The 25,065-nt window shown below is 36.5% G+C and overlaps 3 protein-coding genes across 4 annotated transcripts; 2 read left to right on the forward strand and 1 right to left on the reverse strand.

The window, feature by feature from the left end:
* Nucleotides 1-185: 185 nt before the first annotated feature.
* On the reverse strand, nt 186-15,788 carry LOC127877990 (DNA-directed RNA polymerase II subunit GRINL1A-like). Of its 2 annotated transcripts, none has more exons than XM_052424341.1 (8): nt 15,735-15,788; nt 8,044-8,197; nt 7,423-7,531; nt 6,974-7,149; nt 6,598-6,722; nt 3,603-3,706; nt 1,019-1,107; nt 186-700 (listed from the first exon to the last, which is right to left on the reverse strand). In XM_052424341.1, exons 2-8 carry the CDS (start codon nt 8,154-8,156, stop codon nt 607-609), a joined length of 810 nt encoding a protein of 269 aa, XP_052280301.1. In that variant the 5' UTR covers nt 8,157-8,197; nt 15,735-15,788; the 3' UTR covers nt 186-606. The 2 variants fall into 2 exon arrangements, with proteins under 2 accessions (XP_052280301.1, XP_052280300.1); XM_052424340.1 differs by having other exon boundaries at nt 7,423-7,537.
* LOC127878575 (mucin-3A-like) lies at nt 8,247-10,591 on the forward strand. The gene is made up of 4 exons (XM_052425104.1): nt 8,247-8,264; nt 8,551-8,894; nt 9,649-10,113; nt 10,207-10,591. Exons 1-4 carry the CDS (start codon nt 8,247-8,249, stop codon nt 10,589-10,591), a joined length of 1,212 nt encoding a protein of 403 aa, XP_052281064.1.
* On the forward strand, nt 15,782-24,903 carry LOC127877989 (alpha-methylacyl-CoA racemase-like). The gene is made up of 7 exons (XM_052424339.1): nt 15,782-15,876; nt 16,263-16,385; nt 17,291-17,444; nt 20,299-20,442; nt 20,713-20,895; nt 21,929-22,093; nt 24,108-24,903. Exons 2-7 carry the CDS (start codon nt 16,278-16,280, stop codon nt 24,509-24,511), a joined length of 1,158 nt encoding a protein of 385 aa, XP_052280299.1. The 5' UTR covers nt 15,782-15,876; nt 16,263-16,277; the 3' UTR covers nt 24,512-24,903.
* Nucleotides 24,904-25,065: the final 162 nt, after the last annotated feature.

A 25,065-nucleotide genomic window follows, 5' to 3' on the forward strand; every position in this document is an offset into this window, starting at 1 on the left:
TCTGAAGCGACATAGAATTTATGAGCATTTTTCGAAACCTAAACGCGAAACCTAAGCACAAAGTGTGACGGAAAGACGGAAAGACGGACGGTCTGATCACTATATGCCCTCCTTCGGGGGCATAAAAAGCAATTATCAAATTAAAGTGTTGATTTTATGTACATTATGATTACCTTCAATTGAAGAACAGAACAAATATTTTATTCACTAAAGCACATTACAATCGATTGTGTTTACATATTCATAACAAGACAGACAATAAGAATTAAGGAATTGGTTATGCTTATTGAATTGGTGCTGCATAAATATTACTGAAATAATTTTTTTTATTGTAACCAAATATTAATATAGATTTTGGATCTATCTAAATACTTGCACCAAAAGAACACGTAAAATTGAAGTTTGTTAGAAAGGATTGCATAACACTTCATTTATTTCAAACAACTTGCTAGTAAAGTGTTACATGCTCCACGTCCATCAAAGTGTTAAGGACACTTTAATAAGTATGTACTGCAGAATAATCAGCGACCTTAACACTATTACACTGCACGGAACTGTATGACAACTTCCAGAAGAAAACACATTGCAACGTTTTGTTGAATCTGTTCAAGTGGGCTCCACCTCCAAGTCTGCATTATCATCATCATTGTCTGCATTGCACGTGTCATCATCACTGTCTAAGGCATCACGACTTCGGTAGCTGAAGAGAACCGGGGCAAATGATAACATACCATTTGTAAACGTAATTTCATTTGTCTACATGCAATAGATAACATAAAGTTAACATCACTTGCTAAGAATAAATAATCTTGGAACCTACTTATCATAATATAAGTTATGAATGATCATCATTTTATCATGGGCACATTATGAACTTTTTCAGTTGCTCATTGTTAAACATTTAATACAACAAGCAAACAATTTTTGTTTGGGTGTCAATGACCTTCATTAAATGAATAATACTTGTTAGTTCACTTAATGCAATTTGCATCACAGATTAGATACAATATTTAATTACCTCATGTCAACCCCTTCTGGATTATATATCTCCATTTTTATCGATAGACTGGATGCCAGTCTTTCTGTGGCCATCTTCGCTTGAATTAACTACATATAAATAAAATACACATACATGCACATAAGATAACATTATAAATGTATATACATAATTCAACATTAAATGTACTAATATATATTAATATGTATTTATTGTTGTTAGTTCTAGGATCAGAAAACAAGGTACCCAAATGTCTGAAGGTTCTCACATGCAACCCCAAGAACAAGGTTTCACAATAGACTAGTAAAGGAAAACTGCACCAACACCTGGCAGTAATGTTTTTAAACAAACCACAATTGTTTCTTAACTCTGCCGAGCAAATATCATTATATTATAATTTGTAAATGTTCAGAGCAAGTATTGTAATGAGTGAGGTACAAATTCTGTTTTCTAGAGTTTTCAAATGGTTTTACTATGGCCAGATAAAAACTGATCATTCTAATTGCAGCAATGATTATCAAACTGAAGGAGTGGACACATATCTAACTGGAATGAGAAATCCTTCTAACAAATATTCCGTGCAAGTTTCAGGAAGATTAAGCAAACTAATGTGACTTCTATAGAATTCATAAGTTTTAACATTTATTTAACCAAGGGATCTACATTTTACTCCATGTGACCCAGACATAAACTCTTTTGAGATTTCATGTGTAAAAATGTTCTGAAGCAGTTTAAAATTAAAATGGCAATACATGTGGCATCTAAGGTGCTTAAAAGCTCTTTCTTTAATTTGACCGATTAACCTAATTAAGGACCTCATGTGACCCACTTAAAAACTCGCCAAAGATATTATCGGGACATATGCATTGAGCATGTTTTGTGAAGATTGGGCATTACATGTTGCGTTAAAAGTGTTCACAACCTTTTTAATTAATTTTAAGTAGTTACTAAAGGTTTTATTCTACATGGTTTTGAATTGGGTCAAAATATAAATGGAACAATTAAATGTGCTGACCTTAAAGTTTTATGAAGATTTTTCAATACACATTACCTCTAATGTTTACCAACATTTTCTTTAAAGCTCACTTTCACACTCAGCGAACATATTATTGGGACACATGTGCTCACCAATGTCAAGAAGATTTGCCAATAAATATGACCAATGCCAATTCTGCATTCTCAAGCCTTTTCCACATTTTTACTTTGTTAAATTTTTGTTTACCAGCTGTGACCCAGTTAAAAAATCATTATAGTTTATTATTGGGACAATAAATGTTCTGAATAAGTTTCATAAAGCTTGAGACGTAAATGTGACTTATTATGTTTATTAGCTTTTTCTTAAATTTCACCTAAAGCAGTGATTTTTCACTTGTCTCTGTGTGCATTTTACTTGTCTTATGTCAATGTAGGATTTGTTTCATAAAGTGTATTGATTTAGTTTGTTTCATTCAAAAGGACAATAATTAATTGTTCATATTATTAAATAAACAATTTTATCCTTTTAACATAATTTTTTTTAACATAAATGGTTAAATATTAAAATTCACTCTACCAGCCATTATTTGTGACAAATGGTCTGAACAAGTTTCACAAAGATTGGGCATTACATATGGTTTTTAGAGTAATCACAGGGCAAATATGAACAACGGAAAAACGAGCCATCACAAAACTTATCATGAGGATGTTGTGCCCTGGTGAGCAACAAATCTACATAGCCCAATTAAATATGAGCTCAAAAAACTATTCTTTGTAGTTTCTTGTATTGATATCAATCTTAAATATTAATTTCAAAAATCTATACATGTATCTTGTACATTTAAAAACATAATGTATCCACTTAATATTTGCATCAAATATATTTAATGTAAAACAAGAGCTGTCTCCATATGATGACATATGCCCCCGATAAACGCTTTGATAAAAGTTATGATCATTTTTCGAAACCTAAACGCATTTTTCGAAACCTAAACGCGGACCCTAAGTTCAAGGTCAAGGTCAGAGGGGTCAAAATGTGTGTGCGTATGGAAAGGCCTTGTCCATATACACATGCTTACCAAATATGAATGTCACATCTGAAGCGACATAGAAGTTGTGAGCATTTTTCGAAACCTAAACGCTAAGTGTGACAGACAGACAGACGGATGGACAGTGCAATCACTATATGCCCTACTTTGGGGGCATAACAAGATCACTCGCAAATAATATGAACCCAACTGGAAACATTTTCCTATACACAGTTTTAAAACAATTAACTTCGTTAATCTTCTAGATTACATCGATTTACAGAAACAGCGTTGAGAGAAATTAAGATGTCAAACAAAATTACTGTGCTAAGTCGAGCAACGTCTTGGGACAACTGGGCTTAATGCATGAGCGTAAAGTGTCGTCCCTGATAAGGGCAGTACACAAAGGATAATCAAGGACATCACTTTCAGCATAAACATGATTTTGTTCAAAAGGGACTAACTTAAAACAAAATATCTCATAAACACTGAAAGTGTTGTCCCTATGCACAGGCTAATCTGGGACGACACTTCGTGCACATGAATTAATCCCAGTTTTCACAGAACGTGTCTTAGTCAATGTAATGGGAAACCATTCTCACCTCATGTTGCTCCTTATGTTTTCTCTGCAACTCCAGAGATTCTACAAGCTCTATTTTCCTTGAGCAGCCATACTTGTAGCTGGGGGGCGTGGCTGCTGATTCCTCTGATAGGAGAAAGTTAAGGTAAAGAATTAAATTAAGTGAAATCAGCACTTGAACACTATGCTCTCAGTTACAAAAGCTTTAAAAGAAAGCAAAACCATACTGATTAATTTGTAAGTAAATCTTGATTAAGATATCATTAATTATTAATTCATTATGAACTTATTTTGCAAGAAAAAAAATTGCTTTGTTATGGTAATCATGTATATGTAGTACACAAACAAATTACTGGCTGCAAATATCAAAATGGTTAACAACGTCTATTTTTGCAAAACTAAATTCCTTTTGCCATCATGTACAGCCTATAGTAAGAAATGCCTGTTTCACTGAAGTTACCGCATTTACATTTAAGAATGTATGTGACCTTCACCATTGAGCAAAAAACATTCTGCATAACAGAGTATTACAACTGAGTGGACTTTTACAAGACAGCTATTGTAAAAATGTTCAATGAATGATGAAGTTACAGTCTGCAAAAGCTGTTTGATGCTTTTATTTAAGGATTGGTCTTTGACCTTGAGTCTTTCATGCAACATGGTGAAATTCTTTTGGTAAAATGTTTACATCCAATTGTAAAACAGCAATGTGCCATATTTGACCTTAGACCTCAATGTGTGTGACCTTGACCTTTTAAATAGAGGCATGGAGCTCGCATCACACATGCAATCTCAACATATAAACATTTGTGTTAAGTTATCTTAACATTGATGGATACATGATGAAAAATGCCCAAAGTTGACATTGAAACTCATAATGCTAAACAAAAAAGTTAAAGATAACATCAATTATTTTGTTTTTATTGTGCCGACACTTAATTCAACCCTGTCTTTGACTTTTTCAAAAAAATAGTATTTTTAGCTTGGCTGTTTTCAGAAAAAACCCGAGGTATTGTCAAAGCCAGCTCGTCGTCTGCCGTCCACGTCATGCTAAAACCTTAACATAGGCTCTAAAATCAAAGTGCTTTCACATACAACTTTGAAACTTCGTATGTAGATGCACCTTGATGAGTTCTACACGCCACACCCATTTTTGTGTCACTAGGTCAAAGGTGAAGGTCACTTCTGACTAGCTTTCATTTATTCAAAACTCCACCCACATCCAAGCATTGGCACCTGCTATGCGGTGCTCTTGTTATCAATTCAATTTGGTTATAAGTCTACATGTATTTACTATTTGACAAAGACTGTAAATATTCTACATTTGTACAATCACTACAGTAAACAGGTGTGGATACAGGATTTTTAGATGGGAAGGACATATTTAACCATACCAAATAGTTCTCAAGACAACAAACTGCCCATATCATGAGCACTTCACAAGAAATAAAGCAAGGGAAACAAGAGCTGTGTTAACATGGCCATCCCCGCCAAAAAGTGTTTGCTTGTATGAGAACTTGTTTTAAAGAGTAGAAGAATATTTGTAAAACATGGCACCTGTGTCATCTGTGACAAAACAGATACAAATTTACTATAAAATTAAATAAAGGGAGATTATTCAACTATGGCCGATAGAGTTATGGTTCATGTTCACTGTACTTCTCCTATTTGCCATTTGTTTATATTCCAAGTTTTAAGTAAATCCCTTCAGTAGATTAAGAGTTATGATCCAGACAAAAAATTACTTTGAAATTATATAAAGGGATATATTTAACAAACTAAGGTAGATAGAGTTATTGTTCTTGGTCACTGCACTTCTCCTAGTTGCCATCTGTTTATATTCTAAGTTTGAAGTAAATCCATTGAATAGATTTGGAGTTATGCTCCGGACAAAGTTTTGGATGGAAGGACAAACAGAAGGACGGACGGAGACTATTACTATATCCCCTTCCGAAATTTCATTTCGGAGGGGATAATAACTGCCAAAAACACTGATTCAGAAAAGAGTTACAGTCCTTGCCCTCTAGACTATGTTCTGTTTGGATTTATTAAGTTTCATCTTAATACCTTTAATTCAAATGGAATTGTAGAGAGCAGATGAAAATAAACTCTTTAAATATTGAAGAAATAGTTATGGCACTCTTACTCAGCATTTCCATTCAAAGAAGTTTCATTTGAATCCAATCAATATGTTTCAAGTTATGCTTGCTTACAAAACTTGTAGAATGTAATTATGTGCTTTTTAAGAAATAAACAAACTTTGATGCCTCAAAAAGTACTATAGAAAGATTTAAGGTCTGCAAACCCAGTGCACTCGTCACTGTTCTTATCAATATATATGACGTATTATTTTATTCCATTCAATACTTATGAATGATTGACACATACCCAATAACAAAAGGAAATAAGTCTGCAATTCTACACACTTGACTTCACAAATCTTATTACAATATTTTAGAGGAATATATACATGTGTATCAGCAAAAAGTCAAATCTTGGCAAATTTTAAGGGGGGGGGGGGGGCATACTATTTATTTGCCCCTCTTAGTCCTATGTTCAAGGACAAAAAACTGAGGCAGATTGTAATCAGAGGGAACTTTTGGAAATATATTAAGCAATGAATTCATTTAGCAGAAATGTTCAATACTTAAAAGACAATTAATTTATTTAACACTTTGCTTTTTTCTACTGAGTATATTGATCAGAGAATGTAAATAATTGCATTTTATTTCACTTGCCAACTCCAATATTTTGGGCTGAAAAACTTATGTAATTTATTATTGGTGTTATCTTGACCTATGAGCTAGGGAAAAAAACTCTTATTCTCAATACCCAGAGCCTTGATAAGAATCTGTCTGTAAAGTTATTTATAAATTGCATGATGAATATTGAATTTAAAAACCAGACAAGCTAAAAACTCAAACAATACAAGCACAAACCCTAAACTTACATTGTGACAGCTGTATAATGAGCTGACCACAAAGTTGCAAGTCAAAAATAAAGAAAACCAGAATTACCTTCATGAGAAACTTTGGGACATATTTTGTTAGTTGATACAGCAGCTGCTTTGTTCCTTTGCATGTATTGTTTGGTTTTCTTGATCTCCTCAGGCAGATCAGCAATTTTTTCAATTTTTAGATCCCTGTGAAAATTGAAAATGAAATTATTATACACTTCCATTGCAAGTGCAATCTATAATATACCAACATGTACATATAATAATTTGTATTCTTAGTTGAATTGAAACTATCAGTATCAAATGTAATTTTATGTATTTGAGAAGTCAAATCAGTATGCAATCGTAATATTTTCCAGAAAAGTCAGTCCTATTCACATACATCACACACAATTAAGTTCTCTTCATATAAAAACATAATATTTTTAAAACATCACCTGTTGAGATGGAAACGCTCTCTCTGACTTATTGTTCTTTTAGCGTTTTCAATGTCGATGTCATACTGGTGCTTGGGAGGGCTTGTACGGGTATCTCGCGATTCCCGAATACTGAGACTTTCCAGTGCTTCTGTCAAATCCCTTCCATCAATTTCATTGGTCACATTCTGTTTTGTCTAATAAAAACAGGAAAAAACTATTAATTTTATATTCACCACTTCGAATGTACAAAAGCACTTTGGAATGCATGGACCTTTGAACATTTACGAATACATATTGGGGTATTGCATAGCCAGCAGCTACGTAACAAATATATTGCTTTTTAAAAATTAAATCAGAAAACAAACCATGCAAATGACAACAAAATTGTTGATTTTTATTTTTCTTAAATAACACACACACACACAAAATATTGATACTTTTACATTAACAAGTAATAAGAATGTTACCTGTTGCGCCGCGTCCTGCAGTTTGTTTCGTCTTTCTTGCTCCTGTTTTAAAACATCAAGATGTTCTTTGACTTTGGCTCCTTTATCTGGTAGATGGCTTAAGAAAGTCCTGTAACTTCATAAACTTAATAACTGAGTTTTAAAGGCACATGCATTCACAACAAAACATACATATCGATATCAATATGAAGTTGACCAGAATCACATCAGTAAGCAATTTTTACTTTGATTTGGTTTTTCATGAGTGTTTGTATTATCTTAAGGATAAAAAAAAATAGTTTCAGTTATTACTTTACTTATAATGACTATGATGATTAGGGAAGCACTTTAAAAGCATAACTTTATGATGTGTGTGTATATAAGTGTTTAAGACTTTTAAAAGACGTTATCTTCATGATATATCAAAAAGTTTAAACAAGTAAGTCTATTCTTGTTTTCTGCACTCATTACATGACCTTCAAATGACCTGATACATGACAGCTTCAATAAGTACTCAATTGAATCCCTTAGTTGTTCATATAATTTATAAAGATCTCATCAAACTAAGCAAAATTCTTACAACTTAATTCATTTAATTGCTCTACAATGAACATTATGACAATGAAATGGTATGCTTATTACCGTTTCTTTATAAGCTGTTCTTGTCTCCGGATGATATCATGCAACTCAATGTTTGTCAACTTCTCAACATTGCCAATGTGTCCATCTTTTGTGGGGTGAAACGCTTCAGCCATCCAGTTGAAAATCAGTCTTTGCTTCAGCCAACAGTCAGAATCTTTACAAACACAAATATATTTGATTTCTTATATAATGCATACCCATAGATGGACATTTACATACATGTATAGCTTAAGCTTTTTGTTAACAGTTGCATTAAAAATAAAATTAACATAAACTCTTTTTATTTGAGTCTGACATCAGTGTTTAAACAGCCATATGTCTGGACATCATTAAAGACAAATGAGCCATGTAATATGAATATCGGTTTTATGTTACAAGCATAAACTCCCAGCTTAGCTCCAGACAAGCCTGCACGATAGCAAGACCAGCCTGCCCTATAGTGAGACCAGCCTGCCCAATAGCAAGACCAGCCTGCCCAATAGCGAGACCAGCCTGCCCTAAAGCGAGACCAGCCTGCACAATAGCGAGACCAGCCTGCACAATAGCGAGACCAGCCTGCGCAATAGCGAGACCAGCCTGCACAAAAGGGAGACCAGCCTGCCCAATAGCGAGACCATTCTGCCCAATAGCGAGACCAGCCTGCCCAATAGCGAGACCAGCCTGCCCGATAGCGAGACCAGCCTGCCCAATAGCAAGACCAGCCTGCCCAATAGTGAGACCAGCCTGCCCAAAAGCGAGACCAGCCTGCCCGATAGCAAGACCAGCCTGCACAATAGCGAGACCAGCCTGCCCAATAGCAAGACCAGCATGCCTAATAGGGAGACCAGCCTGCCCAATAGCGAGACCAGCCTGCACAATAGCGAGACCAGCCTGCACAATAGGGAGACCAGCCTGCACAATAGCTAGACCAGCCTGCACAATAGGGAGACCAGCCTGCACAATAGGGAGACCAGCCTGCACAATAGCGAGACCAGTCTGCACAAAAGCGAGACCAGCCTGCACAATAGCGAGACCAGCCTGCCCAATAGCGAGACCAGCCTGCCCAATAGCGAGACAAGCCTGCACAATAGCGAGACCAGCCTGCATAATAGCGACACCAGCCTGCCCAATAGCGAAACCAGCCTGCCCAATAGCGAGACCAGCCTGCACAATAGCGAGACCAGCCTGCCCAATAGCGAGACCAGCCTGCCCAAATAGCGAGACCAGCCTGCCCAATAGCGAGACCAGCCTGCCCAATAGCGCGTCAAGCCTGCACAATAGCGAGACCAGCCTGCCCAATAGCGAGACCAGCCTGCCCAATAGCGAGACCAGCCTGCCCAATAGCGAGATAAACCTGCACAATTGCGAGACCAGCCTGCACAATAGCGAGACCAGCCTGCACAATAGCGAGACCAGTCTACACAATAGCATGACCAGCCTGCACAATAGCCAGACCAGCCTGCACAATAGCAAGACCAGCCTGCACAATAGCGAGACCAGCCTGCACAATAGCCAGACCAGCCTGCACAATAGCCAGACCAGCCTGCACAATAGGGAGACCAGCCTGCACAATAGGGAGACCAGCCTGCACAATAGGGAGACCAGCCTGCACAATAGCGAGACCAGCCTGCACAATAGGGAGACCAGCCTGAAAAAAAGCGAGACCAGCCTGCACAATAGCGAGACCAGCCTGCCCAATAGCGAGATCAGCCTGCCCAATAGCGGTACCAGCCTACACAATAGCGAGACCAGCCTGCACAATAGCGAAACCAGCCTGCACAATAGCGAGACCAGCCTGCCCAATAGCGAGACCACCCTGCACACAAGGGAGACCAGCCTGCCCAATAGTGAGACCATTCTGCCCAATAGCGAGACCAGCCTGCCCAATAGCGAGACCAGCCTGCCCAATAGCGAGACCAGCCTGCCCAATAGCAAGACCAGCCTGCCCAATAGTGAGACCAGCCTGCCCAAAAGCGAGACCAGCCTGCCCAATAGCGAGACCAGCCTGCACAATAGCGAGACCAGCCTGCCCAATAGCGAGACCAGCCTGCCCAATAGGGAGACCAGCCTGCCCAATAGCGAGACCAGCCTGCACAATAGCGAGACCAGCCTGCACAATAGGGAGACCAGCCTGCACAATAGGGAGACCAGCCTGCACAATAGCAAGACCAGTCTGCACAAAAGCGAGACCAGCCTGCACAATAGCGAGACCAGCCTGCACAATAGCGAGACCAGCCTGCCCAATAGCGAGACCAGCCTGCCCAATAGCGAGACCAGCCTGCACAATAGTGAGACCAGCCTGCACAATAGCGAAACAAGCCTGCATAATAGCGAGACCAGCCTGCCCAATAGCGAGACCAGCCTGCCCAATAGCGAAACCAGCCTGCCAAATAGCGAGACCAGCCTGCACAATAGCGAGACCAGCCTGCACAAAAGCGAGACCAGCCTGCCCAATAGCCAGACCAGCCTGTCCAATAGCGAGACCAGCCTGCACAATAGCGAGACCAGCCTGCCCAATAGAGAGACCAACCTGCACAATAGCGAGACCAGCCTGCACAAGTTAGTCTGACAGGGTAGCTACAAGACTGTGCGGATGTACAAGCTAGTCTGAGGCTACACTGGCCTGCTATAGCATAAGACTGATTTTTGAATAATGAGGCTCAAATGAAAATACATACTAGTATTTAAGTTAAAACATCAGTTGTTAGCTTCCTGAGGTGAGGTTTTAATTTGTTTCAACATTGTTATCAAAACAAACAAGGGCAGTTTGTAAAACATGCATGCCCCCCATATGGGCTGTCCGTTGTAGTGGCAGCCATTGTGTGAATACGATTTTTGTCACTGTGACCTTGACCTTTGACCTAGTGACCTGAAAATCAATAGGGGTCATCTGCGGGTCATGATCAATGTACCTATGAAGTGTCATGATCCTAGGCAAAAGCGTTCTTGAGTTATCATCCGAAAATCATTTTACTATTTCGGGTCACCGTGACCTTGACCTTTGACCTCAAAATCAATAGGGGTCATCTGCAAGTCATGATCAATCTACCTATGAAGTTTCATGATCCTAGGCGTATGCGTTCTTGAGTTATCATCCGGAAACCATTTTACTATTTCGGGTCACCGTGACCTTGACCTTTGACCTAGTGACATCAAAATCAATAGGGGTCATCTGCCAGTCATGATCAATCTACCCATGAAGTTTCATGATCCTAGGCGTATGCGTTCTTGAGTTATCATTAAAAAAACCTTGACCTTTTACCTAGTGACCTCAAAATCAATAGGGGTCATCTGCAAGTCATGATCAATGTACCTATGAAGTTTCATGATCCTAGGCCCAAGCGTTCTTGAGTTATCGTCTGACAACCACCTGGTGGTTGGACCGACCGACAGACCGACCGACCGACCGACATGAGCAAAGCAATATACCCCCTCTTCTTCGAAGGGGGGCATAATGACAAGTGAATGTCAGATGTATAAATTATCGTATTTAATCTATGTTTTCGTCACTTAAACATATTTCTCTTTCGTATCCAAAAATTAAAAAATATTTTAAAAATACAGGTGTCTTAATAATTAGAGACAGGTATGTTATGTAAATTATTTCATTGAAATAAAAACAATAAATCAATGCAATTTTTGTAATGTGCTATATATACTCTTCTTTCTCTGCTTTGAATTAAATACAATTTCACATCTTTGCAATTCCTTACCTAAAATGGTATGAAAAAAGGTTAAACATTTAACATACTGCTTCCTTTATATGATATCATTTCAAATGCTGTTTGTTGAAACCATTGTTCATTGCCAGTTTACATGATAATTTACCCGATAACACAAATGTAATTAGTCTGTTGCCATCAGGCATTCATCTGCCAGGTTTAATGACCTTGATATGCTTGTTAAATCCATAATCAAAAGGTTACCGATAAGCAAAAATAGAGCACAAATCTGGTAAAATAGCACGTATGCAGACAAACAGCAACTGGAAAATCGTCACCCTGTATTTTTTGCGTTCTCGGACGATCAGCACCACATAAATTTGTCAACCGGGACAACCGGCACCTGATTATGATTGATAAAGCCCGTCAGCACTTTGTTGCACTATTTAGACTAATCCACTAATTGGTTTGGTAAAAGAGATGATTAAAAAATCCGGTCAACAAACTGTGCTATCAAACTAATTTAAGCGTGGACTGATTACCGTTATCTGCATATTGGTTAAATAACATCTGTAAACAATTTACAGACGTTAAAGATAATAACAGGATTCCTAAACTGATGATTTTTTCGAAATAAGTGTAAGTAGAAGAACGAAAATGGAATCATTTAATAAGAAAAATGCAATTCATCACGACAGGTGAGAGTGTGCAAAGGTTGTGTTTCGAAAACTACATGTACACTCGAGTGGTCGAGTGCCTCCAGAAAGACAACACCATGGCAGAGGCAAATGTTCACAGGCACCGATCTCGACAATCCTTAACAAGGGAGCCCAAAAAGGCCATCATCGATCACGAGTGCCGTCTCAACAGATTGCTTCGCGAGAACTTAGAACGCAAGCAGCTACTTCTACTGGAATTCCTTGAATCCATTGGGAAGTGTGTTCAGTTAGCTTAAGAGTCTGATGCTTACAACTTAAGGTGATTTTCTTCTTTTAAAGACGGTGACAAACTGACGTTATGATTTGTTTAAAGGATTATATGATATGCTGTACATCTAATTGTGGCTATACATTATAAATATAAATTTGCTTCATACATGATGTGCTTTCTTTGTAATATGAATGGCTACATAATTTCCAAGTATCGTCAAGCGGAGAAAAATAATGATATTGGACTACAGCTACGTTGTTTTGACAAACCGGACAATCGCTCCTACATCATTTTAACAACCCAGACATTTGTTCCTACGTTATTTAGGACATTCTTTCTTAAATAACATTTAGTGGAATAATTGCTGATTTTCGAATGGAATAAAATATATATTTTTTATGGTTTTATTTCAGAATGCATTAAGCTTGAAACCTATGAGTACATAAACACATAACACATAATGTAGTCAGCGGTGGTCAATGACATACAGGCAAAAACATATATATTTGTGTGCAATATAAATTTAGAATGAACAATAAAAGGAATCTGCAACTCTAAAGATTGAAAATCGCATTGATTGGCACATGTTGAATCGGCTAACTGTTAACAATTTAGGTAAATTTAATTTTCCGCTAATTATAGGTGTTAACCTTTGATCCGCGTATCTAACGTTTTAAGGTTTCACATCTAATTGTATGAACCCATGGACGTGATGTCAAAATAATGTAGGAGCGACTGTCCGTGTTGTAAAAATAATTTAGGAGCGACTGTCCTGGTTGTCAAAATGATGTAGGAGCGATTGTCCGTTCGTCAGAATCATGTAGGACCGACTGTCCAGGTTGTAAAAACAACGTAGAAGCAAATGTCCGACTTATCAAAATTAGCGTAGGAGCGATTGTCCGTGGGAGCAATTGTCTGGATACCATGTTTATAAGCCTTAAATTGGGTGCAGTTTGTCTGGGTTTACAATTTAATCGGGTGCCGATTTTCCTAGTCAACAAATTTACAAGGTGCCAATCGTCCTGTAATGCAAAAAAAAACGTGGGGTGCCGATTGTCTGGATGCAGTTTGTCCTACAATAAAATAGCATGGTATTATATACTGTCCGAAACTTTAGAAGCATTTATTATGGACAGATACCTGTATGTCTGAAAAATAAAAGTCACAAAGATAATTATTTAGGCTTAAAAAAAGGGGTTGTCAGAAAATATAGGGTCTGAAAACCTAGAGCAATTACTGTACATTTTTTATTTAATAAATTACTTATAACTAAGTATGTGATTTGAAAAAAAGAGTTAAATAGTATACATTACATAAAAATCATGATCACTTTAACAAAAGGTCATAAGGTCAGAGTTTGGCATGATTGATTCTTTTCATATATATTTTAAATGTTTATTGTTACTTTTATCAGTACTTTGATAAATTAATGCTTTAAAAAATGATTATTGAAAAAAATAAACAATTATTCCTTATACAGATTTAATGGTGTCTGAGGACATAAACTAAAGATGATTAAATTGCTTAAATAAAATTATTTAAAAATGGCTCATATAGTACCAGGGTTGGCAACTAACTTTTTTACAATTGGTTGCCCACACGGGCAACCATCTTTAGTATTTTGGTTGCCCTGCTAAAGACTAATGAGCCCAGTACCATGTACATGTAGTGTCATGTGTATATAAGACTTTCTTTAAATAAAATAAAAGATAACTAAACAACAACATTGCTTAATCGACAAATTTTCTGTGAATTATGTCCTAATATAAGTTAAATCATTTCATTAGCTTTGATAAATGAATTTTATTAAACTAATTCTTAACTCACAGTCACCAATTTCATTAAATGTTTAATTGCACTGAATTGTTTCAAGCTTAAAAAGCAAGTTGCCCAGCGGGAGTACTAACTTTTGAATTCGAGTTGCCCAGGCCAAAATGTACAGGCCCCGGGCTCACGGGAAACCACTCATTTTCATCCCTGAGTACAACAAATTTAATCTCAATGTTAAATCAGGATAGGTTTAACAACTAACGCTATCTCTGCCTCATGGTCATTCACATACACTATGTATGTCGAGTCTGAATATTATCATTTAGAAACTGTTAACATGATATTGAATGTAGACTGACGTATTGTTGTTAGATGTTCCGTTTTTAATTTGATGTAATCTGATTGGGTTATAACATGTTTTGATATGTTGTTGTTTGTTATTATTTATTGTGTGCTTTATTGTGTTCATTGAAAATGGTGTGATAAAAAATTCAGGTTTTCATCCCCAGTCAGGTATTAAGGAGCTACGCTGTTTTGTGGTCTGTCTTGAACAATTGATTTGTTGATGCAACCACAATGAATTTTGTTTTAGTATGTGTGTCTTTATGATCTCATATTGAATTGTGATCAAGAATAAGGTAAGGCCTTTGATGTGAACTTAATTATTTTACTTGAAATTAATAATGTTGTCAGATCAAAGTGTCGCTTTAACTATTTTCCGTGTCTTATTAAGCCGCGAATCGTTTGCTAAAAACAGTTAACAAAAAGGGCTACACGTTCTAATTCTTAATGAAATACAAAAATAAGTATAACATAATTAATAACGTCCATAAACACACACAGCAAGATCAAAGTTTTAATGGAAAACTAATATGACATTCCACGTAAATTATTATTTTCGTCTAAATCGAATACTATACATATTGTTCATATTGATAATACAGAAACAATGTATTTATAACCGACCAATGAGGTAACATTATGCAACTTTCAATTTACACAGTGCTATATGGCAACAATATGGAATTTGAACAGTGGTAGTGTTTTAAGGTCTGGACTATCATTACTTGTAAGTTTGTATAAACATTTTTCTAATGCAATTAGTAAAATAATGTTTATATTTTATGTTTAATAATTTATTGCATGATTATGCTGTGCTGTTATATGAATTTAATACCGTTAAAGCTTCCGACATGAATTCATGTCGGAACGATGCTATTGCAAAATAACGTTAAACGATATGAGGTCGATGTAAATCGACCTCATATTTATAGGAGTAGCACAGGTACTAAATAAAGTAAATAAAAGTGTATCAATAAATGTTTTATCATAGATATAAATAAATACTACCTGCTCAGCTCTGTTTACCAACTATTAACAAATTTACAACAAAGGGAGGCAACTTTTTAGTTTAGTTTATTTACTGAGGCACCGTTCTCATTTGTGAACCCTAAGAAAACCAAAAATCGTCAGAAGCTTAGCTAGTATACAAGTAAAATATATAGATCTATATCAAATACAGTAATTTAATGACATTTATTTACATATTCATATGTTAATGTATATATTTTAAGTTGATTAAACCATTTTAAGCGAGCTGGTACATTTGTATGCAATGAATTTTCAATTGGATAAAACAATAAATAAACAAATCATCAATTGACAAGTGACTTATCCGTATTACAGATCTTTATTAACAGTGATTCTAAATTAAGCAATATTTGAGTTTCAAATACTTCATAATATAACTTCCAAATGTTCACATCTGTCAAAGAAAGAGATAATACATTAATTTTACAAACAAAACCAGGTATGTGTATATACATACATACCTGACAAAACTCAAAACATGTATGTTGACATTTTGTTACCTCTTAGACAAGCCAAACCCAGATGGCTCTGAAGGGTGTACGTGTTGTGGAGATGGCTGGACTGGCTCCTGCTCCCTTCTGTGGTATGATCCTTGCAGATTTTGGCGCAACCGTCACACGTATAGACAGGGTATAAATATTGATGCATTTTTTTATTTGTTGCAGTGATATATGTTACAAATCACAATCTCAACCATTTAAATACTGAAACTCACATGCAGTCCATACGGATATATATAATAAAAAAGCAAAACATTGATAGTTTAATAAATACTTTTTAAGTTAAACAATAATTTTGAACAACCTACCAAGCCTACTACCATATGCCTGGCATGGCTTTTACTATTTCTTGGGTAAAGCATACAATTCAAAAGTGAAAATTTGATACTTAATCCCACTTCATTTTTTTTCTTCTCATTAGCTTTGTATAACTTACACATAATACTAGTAAACTGAGTTAAATGCAAAAATAAAATATCGCCCCTACATTTTTGACCAGTCAGACTGACCTTCATGGCCAAAACTTGATATGTAAATTTGGTCTGTTAAGCAAAAGCTGTCAAATCAAAAGTTTTGATCTCTTTCCCTACCAACTTGAAATCCTTGATCGGCCTGTGTTAAATCATAAAACATTTAAAGAAGATCCTAAATCAGTTATTAGTTTAATTTATTAGCAATCCTTAGATAGCTACTTCCGATAACTTAAGGATTGCCTTTGCATAAATTATATTTTATGAATGGCATCATTTTTGGGGCCTTGTTTCACCCCTTGCACTATATAAACCAACTAGTCTTCATTCAACTTAACCTAATAATTGTTCGTATATATGGGAAGCTTGTAAAACAGTAATATAAATCTTTAAAAAAATTCAATGTCTGACAAACATTTGGGTTCCTTCAGACACAAGCGTGTTTGTGTAACTGATTTTCAAAAAAAAACAGACCAGATTCCAATTTAAACAATGTTTCTGACAGGTCAGTTAGAGATTCACAGTCTAACTCAATTGTTTGCTGAAAAGCTGTACTCGATTCTAGACACCTTCAAAGGGTCAGAAGTCAGTTTACAGTATGGACACGCTATCCCGGGGCAAACAGTCCCTTGCTGTGGACCTGAAGAGACAGGAAGGGGTCAGCATCATAAGAAGACTATGCTCTAGAGCTGATGTCCTTATTGAGCCATTCAGACCAGGTTTGTTGTGGGTTAATTAATGATGTTATTTTAAAAGTGGAATGTGGGAATCTGTGCCCTATGGACACATGTCTTGTTTACTGCATGTTAAGTTTAACCTATTTATTTAACCCTTTGCATGCTGGGTAATTTATCTTCTGCTAAAATGTTGCCTGCTGAATTTCTAAAATTTGCATTTTCTTCATTTTTAAAAAAGAATACTATCAGAATAGCAAACAGTTTGGATCCTGATGAGACGCCACGTTCTGTGGCGTCTCATATGGATTCAAACTGTTTGCAAAGGCCTTCAAAATTCGGTTCCCGCACTGAAAGGGTTAAGCTCGATTGCATCGAAAGCCTCAGGCTTATTGAAGTGCTCTTGAGTCCGCTTCCTGTGCCTAGAATCAGTACTTTGTGTCTTTGGGGTAGGTGTAAATAACCCTCCCGCAGTGAGAATCAAACCCGGTCGCTAGGGAGACACCTTATCCATTACACCAAGGTGACCTACTGCAATTTTGGTTATTGATGTTACATTTTCAGCCTAGCAATTCCATGACTTCTGTCTTCAAAAGCTGTTGGCAGTTGATATTTTTTTGCTTTTTGGATTAAACTTATTTACAATCTTTCTTGCTCCTAGTTTGTTTTGTTTTCTGGTTTTCTTTAGTCACAGATACATGTGATTAAGATTGTTATGCCCCCGGATCAAATGATCGGGGGTATATTGTTTTTGGCCTGTCTGTCTGACATTCTGTCACAAAACTTTAACCTTGGTCATAACTTTTGCAATATTGAAGATAGCAACTTGATATTTGGCATGCATGTGCATCTCATGAAGCTGCACATTTTGAGTGGTGAAAGGTCAAGGTCATCCTTCAAGGTCAAATGTAAAATATATGGCTTCAAAGCGGCGCATTGTGTTTCTGACAAACACATCTCTTTTTTTAGACATGCGTTTGGTTTATGATCATTTGGGTGGTAAGTGCAAGAGTCAGCTAGCCTGAAAACCGATTTAAACCTCCAATGATTTGCAATAACAGTTCTAAGTCGGTGATCCCAGTTACAATCTTTGTATTTTTATACGCCATTTTAAAAAATGGTGCGTATTATAGTTTCACCCTTGGCGGGCGGGGGGCAGGCGGCGGGCGGGCGGCGGGCGGCGTCCACAGCAGTGTCCACTCTCTAATTCAAATAGTTTTCATCCGATCTTTACCAAACTTGGTCAGAAGTTATGTCTAGACAATATCTAGGTCAAGTTTGATTATGGGTCATGCTGGGTCAAAAACTAGGTCACGGGGTCACTCAGTGCATTTCAAGGATTAAGCATTGTGTCCGCTCTCTAATTGAAGTAGTTTTCACCGGATCTTCACCAAATTTGGTCAGAAGTTGTGCCTAGATGATATATAGGTCAAGTTCAAATATGGGTCTTGCTGGGTCAAAAACTAGGTCACAAGGTCACTTAGTGAATTTCAAGCATTTAGCATGGTGTCCGCTCTCTATTGAAGTAGTTTTCATCAGATCTTCACCTAATTTGGTCAGAAGTTGTGTCTGGATGATATGTAGGTCAAGTTCGAATATGGGTCATGCTGGGTCAAAAACGAGGTCACAAGGTTACTTAGTGCATTTCAAGCATTTAGCATGCTATAGTTTTTATCCCATGTTCACCTTATTTGGTCAGAAGTTGTGTCTAGATGATAGGTAGGTCAAGTTCAAATATTGGTCATGCAGGGTCAAAAACGAGGTCATGAGGTCACTTAGTGTATTTCAAGCATTTAGCATGGTGTCTGCTCTCTAATGGAAGTAGTTTTCATCCGATCTTCACCTAATTTAGTCAGAAGTTGTGTCTAGATGATATGTAGGTCAAGTTCGAATATGGGTCATGCCGGGTCAAAAACAATGTCACGAGGCTACTTAGTGCATTTCAAGCATTTAGCATGTTGTTCGCTCTCTAATTGAAGTAGTTTTCATCCGATCTTCACCTAATTTGGTCAGAAGTTGTGTCTAGATGATATGTAGGTCAAGTTCAAATACGGGTCATGCTGGGTCAAAAACGAGGTCACGATGTCACTTAGTGCATTTCAAGCATTTAGCATGGTGTCCGCTCTCTAATTGAAGTAGTTTTCATCTGATTTTCACCGAATTAAGTTAGATGTAACGTCAAAATGATATCTAGGTCAAGTTCAAATATGCGTCATGCTGGGTCAATAACTAGGTCTCGAGGTCACTTAGTGCATTACAAGCATTGAGCATGGTGTCCAAAACCTTCAAACGGGCGTATCTTGCGACAGTTTGGCACTCTTGTTGTAGTTTGTGTTCTGTTAAAAAAAGTAGTAATTAAGGACAAGAATTTCTGTCTTGATAAAGAGTTTCTATAGTTTCATTGCTTGTTATATTGAAAGTACTGGAAATGAGATTCAAAGTTTAGTTATACAATCATAGCTGATGATCACACACAACTAAAGTGTATGGAACTAGGTAAAGTTAATTGTGACAAACATCGTTCAACCATAATGCAGTGTATGCTAAGATTTATGCGTGCATAACATAAATTAAACTACAAAGCTTGCACTGTTATAACCTCATAAACATTCTAGACTTACACCAGTTAGGACAAATTTTGGAATTGCGACCACCAATAAAGCTAACATGCCTAGCAAGCGGGTATTGAACTCTGCATTGCTAGGAAAGGAGCATGACTTTATGTATCAATCACTGTCATGACAAGACAGGATAGACAGCAGTTCCCAGTTCTTAAGTACCATGGAGTCAGTAATAAGCTGCTTTTGTGGGAAATCAAGGATAATTCTTGTGCAACTCTTGATGAAACCCTAAAGGCTCTGGTCAATTAATCAAACTCACAGGTATTTAACATTTACAGGTGTTATGGAGAAACTTGGTCTAGGGCCACAGACCCTGATGTCGGACAACCCTCGACTGGTGTATGCAAGACTAACAGGCCACGGGCAGAAAGGGAGCCTTGCAGACAAGGCCGGACATGACATCAACTATATTGCTATAGCTGGTAAGATTTATTATAAACCGTATGGGTGTTGTAAATATAACATTTATGTGATATTAGTAGTGATAAGGATGTTGCAAAATGTATATGTACCATGTATATGGGTTTGTTATTGTCTGTTTGTAGGTAGATAGACGGTCTACTCTCAAAATCTTTTTTTTTTCATGCAAAAAAGTTCACCAAATAAAATTATTTAACTCTTGATGGCTTTAAACTTAGAATGTGTGTTAATAATTTTACAAAAGCTTTCCCAACATTTTCGCCAACACGTAGGTGTCCTATCACAGCTGGGTCGCAAACATGAGAAGCCCTACCCGCCAATCAACCTGGTGGCAGACTTTGCCGGGGGCGGCCTCACCTGCGCCCTAGGGATCACCATGGCATTGCTGGAGAGACAGGGGTCGGGAAAGGGGCAGGTCATAGATGCAAATATGGTGAACGGGTCTGCATATCTTTGTAGGTTACACAGAATTCTGTTGTTGTTGTTATTATAACCCTGCAGGGAGGGGTATATTTGAGTCACTCTGTCTGTTTGTCGGTCAGTCAGCAAATGTCTGTGGAGCAAACTTCTTTCACATTTCCCAAACTATTAAATAAAAAATGCTATTTACATGACTGTGCAAGACTATTTTAATGATCATTAGATTAGATTTTTTGCACTTGAACAGAGGTTACAAAGTGATGGTATTGTATTAAATAATATACAAGGACTAATGAAAAAAAACATTTCATTTTTATGTAATTACTTATAAACAAAAGATTGGTGTAGTTTGTAAACATTATCTTGGCCCTTGTGGTCAATTTGCTGTTAGGGTATAAATTACATGTTTAAGTTGTTCCCCATCTTTATACTCAATTCTGTTGATGGACTTAATATTAAAAAAATCACCTTGGTTAGGCTACCCCAAATGAAGTTATCAGGGTTACCTACCTCAATCAAGCTTGTTCCTAGGTGACGGATAGGGAGATGGCCTCTAGATGTAAGGGCTAGATGTGAGAGTTGACTAACTAGATGTTCCTATTATTGAATTTGGTTTTCTCTTTTGTAAAACTGGTTTGTGCCAAAAGCCAAAAATTGTTTTGCAGATCAAATATCTGTTAACCCTTTGCATGCTGGGAAATTTGTCGTCTGCTAAAATGTCGTCTGCAGAATTTCTAAAATGAGCATTTTCTTCTATTTTTTTCAAAGAATACTATCAGAATAGCAAACAGTTTGGATCCTGATGAGACGCCACGTTTTGTGGCGTCTCATCTGGATCCAAACTGTTTGCAAAGGCCTTTAAAATTCGGTTCCCGCACTGAAAGGGTTAATTTTACTCATTATTCTATGAAAGGTAATTGGTAATCAATATATATCCAATTAAGTTCATATAGAGTTGTTTTTCAAATCTTGAAATAAGATTAATAAAATATAAGAAAAATGTCAAACACCTTTAGTTTTTGCCCAAGAGTGTTTTGTATATTAACATGTACTCATTTTTTCACCTAGCCACATTTCTCTGGACCTCCCGCTCTCTTCCCATCTGGCCCGGAGGTCGGGGAGAGAACAACCTGGACGGTGGGGCACCGTACTATGACACCTACAAAACCAAGGACGACAAGTACATGTCCGTGGGATCCCTTGAACCCCAGTTCTACGCACAATTGCTTCATGGTATGTAGTAAGCATGTGCCCTAGAATAAGCTCTGGTAATCAGGAAATCTATATTTTGTGTTCAGAATACAAGCTGAAATGGTATGTTCCGCGTTTTTTGTATGTTTGTTTGTTATTTGATTGTTTTTTATGTATATTATCCTTATAATGCAGTACCAGTACCTGCAATTACACTGATGTTATAAAGAAATGTCTGCTTGTGTTTCCACATTTAATAAATATGTGTTATATATATATTATCAGCATAATGATCCATGTAATCTTTACTATTATATCCATCTCCACCATTTATTCTTGACAACTAAAAACAAATAAATATATATCTTAAACAGATGTGAAAGATACCTGTCTGATTGTTAAATTTGTTACCATAGTTGTTCTATGCAAAAAAGAGCATTATTTATTAGTATTATTAGCACAGTTATCCACATAATATGCAGTAGATAATCCACTCTCCATTTTGGTAAGTCTTTCATAAATATAAACAGCATGATAATTGATTGCCACCCTGCCACAATAATATTTGTCAGCAAGAGCTGTCAGAGGACAGCGCGCTCGACTATTCGAGTGCTTGACAGTATAACGTAAGCCATCATGGGGAAATTGTTCAAATTATTCAATAAGGTCAAGGTAATAGTTCAGGTATATTTTCCACAATCTATTGAACATTTGTAAAGACAAAACAAACTAATAAGATTTTATTTCAAGTTTGATAGCAATAGCTTGGGTGGGAAGTTTGGACTGTCCTTCAAAAATAAAGTAAATAAATATTTTTTATTTTTTTTAAACCATGTTTCAATGTTTTTTGGGGGGGAGGGGGGGGACAGGGATTATGGGTTGGGGCGTGGGGTATTGTTTGGGTGGAATCCATTGTGGTATTCAGATAAGTGTTGTTTTGTCAAAGTATTAATAAAATCTTATCATAAATAAAGAAGTTTTGGTAATTTAACTAAAGTTTATTCTTTTGACCTTGAGAGTCAAGGTCATTCAAAGGTCAAGGTCAAATTGAACTTGCCAGATAAGTAACCTCATGATAGTAAGAAAATATTTGAAGTTTGAAAGCAATAGCTTTGATACTTTAGAAGTCAAGTGAATCTAAACACAAAATTTAACAAAATATTCAGTTACTAAGACAAAAAAGGGCCATAATTCTTACAAAATGCTTGATACAGTTGTCTGCTCTTGTTTATAGATTGGGGTCATGTTGGTAAAGAAGTTTGCAAAATATGAAAGCAATATGTCAAGGGACATTGAAAATATTTGAGGTGGTACGCAAACTTTAACATAGATTTATCAATAATATGCATATTCTAAGTGAAAAAAGGGCCATAATTCTTACAAAATGCTTTATACAGTTGTCTGCTCTTGTTTATAGGTTGGGGTCATGTTGGTAAAGAAGTATGCAAAATATTAAAGCAATATGTCAAGAGACGTAAGAAATATTTGGGGTGGTACGCAAACTTTAACATTTGCACGCTCACGCTCACTTTCACGATCACACCGGGGCGAGTAGGATAGCTCCACTATATATATTTCATATATAATAGTCGAGCTAAAAATGTGATTGTTTCAAACCATATTGTCATGTATTCTGTAATATGTTATGTACACGACTTATTACTGCACAAATTCTTTCTTTTCAAATGAACTTTGATATGTTAAATATAACATGGCTTCGACAGACGATGCACTACGTACAAGTGGTAATAAAGTTCTGTTCTGTTTCTGAAGAACAAACATGTTCTTCTGTCAAAGTCAACATATGCTATGCAACAATAGGAATTGTAGAAATTATATGTGTTGGAAGGTTGTGTTCTGAAAAGATTAGATCTAAACACAGATAAGCAAAGATAAAATTATCAAATGTTTAATTCTTGTTCCTAACCAAATACTGGTATTTAAATAGATATATTATGTTTGTTAAGAGTGTCAACTTAAACATTATCTATAAACATGTTTACAGGCAATTGTCGCAGTTAACTTAAACCTTATATTTTCTTCAATTTGTCTTCAGGGCTGGGACTAACTGATGACGAACTCCCACAACATACTGACTGGAATGAAATGCAGAAAAAGCTGACAGCAATTTTCCTAACCAAAACCAGAGACGAATGGACTCAAATCTTTGACAATCTGGACGCCTGTGTTGAGCCAGTCCTTGAACGAGATGAAGCCCAAATCCACCCTCACAATCAGGAGCTTGGAGTGTTCATGAGCAACACTGAGGGTGATGTGGAGCCCAGTCCTGCACCCATACTGTCAAGGACACCTGCAGTAACTACGTTACCACGGAGACCTGCAGTGGGTGAGCATACAGAGTTGGTGCTCAAGGAGTGTGGACTATATGAGGAAGAAATTAGTAAACTTGTAGAGGCCAATATTGTGTTCCAAAATCAGGAGTCCAAGTCCAAACTGTAGAAGCTTTGTATTAGAATTATAAATGTGACTGCCATTCTTTTATATGGAATTGTTTGTATTTGCTATATGCACCAAATGGAAAGTGTGAAATGGAATAGTATTTTTAAGATTACTCAGCTAAAGTAATATGTATATGTGATGATTTAAAACTTTTCATGATATATTTAACAACACTATGGAAAATTGGCAAAACATATAGTCATTGTAATAAATATATTAATTTATATATTAAAATGAGTTTAAATAATTATTATCAAGACATAAAACATATGCTTAAGTTACATTTTCTTGTATGGAAACATAAATGCGTTTAGATTAATGCATACACATTTGTTTGAACAGAACTTGCTTGCCAAATAATACATGTGCAATAAAGTGGAATGTATACTTCATACTTTATCTTGGCTCAATGTTTCAAGAAGTCAGCAAAGTGGTATAATGTCAACTTTTACTATTCAGGGTGCAGAATCAACGAGGTTTTCAGGGGCTTACACACGGGCTGGACAGAATGTAAACACACCGTTAAGAACTGTATTTCTGCAAATATCTCAAGT

This window comes from Dreissena polymorpha, chromosome 4, assembly GCF_020536995.1.
Source record: "Dreissena polymorpha isolate Duluth1 chromosome 4, UMN_Dpol_1.0, whole genome shotgun sequence".
Classification (NCBI taxonomy): Eukaryota; Metazoa; Mollusca; class Bivalvia; order Myida; family Dreissenidae; genus Dreissena; species Dreissena polymorpha.

What these genes read in the sequence shown, in the direction of transcription:
- LOC127878575 (XM_052425104.1), top strand. An exon ending in CCCAATAGCGAGACCAGCCT is followed by an intron (nt 8,895 to 9,648) that starts GCACAATAGCGA and finishes TAGCGAGACCAG; the next exon opens with CCTGCACAATAGGGAGACCA. An exon ending in CCCAATAGCGAGACCAGCCT is followed by an intron (nt 10,114 to 10,206) that starts GCACAATAGCGA and finishes TCTGCACAAAAG; the next exon opens with CGAGACCAGCCTGCACAATA.
- LOC127877990 (XM_052424340.1), bottom strand. Translation starts at nt 8,156, where the DNA reads ATGGCTGAAGCGTTTCACCCCACAAAAGATGGACACATTGGCAATGTT. An exon ending in GAGCGTTTCCATCTCAACAG is followed by an intron (nt 6,723 to 6,973) that starts GTGATGTTTTAA and finishes CAATTTTCACAG; the next exon opens with GGATCTAAAAATTGAAAAAA. An exon ending in AACATAAGGAGCAACATGAG is followed by an intron (nt 1,108 to 3,602) that starts GTGAGAATGGTT and finishes ATTTATATGTAG; the next exon opens with TTAATTCAAGCGAAGATGGC.
- LOC127877989 (XM_052424339.1), top strand. Translation starts at nt 16,278, where the DNA reads ATGGCTCTGAAGGGTGTACGTGTTGTGGAGATGGCTGGACTGGCTCCT. An exon ending in CCGTCACACGTATAGACAGG is followed by an intron (nt 16,386 to 17,290) that starts GTATAAATATTG and finishes ACTCGATTCTAG; the next exon opens with ACACCTTCAAAGGGTCAGAA. An exon ending in TATTGAGCCATTCAGACCAG is followed by an intron (nt 17,445 to 20,298) that starts GTTTGTTGTGGG and finishes TAACATTTACAG; the next exon opens with GTGTTATGGAGAAACTTGGT.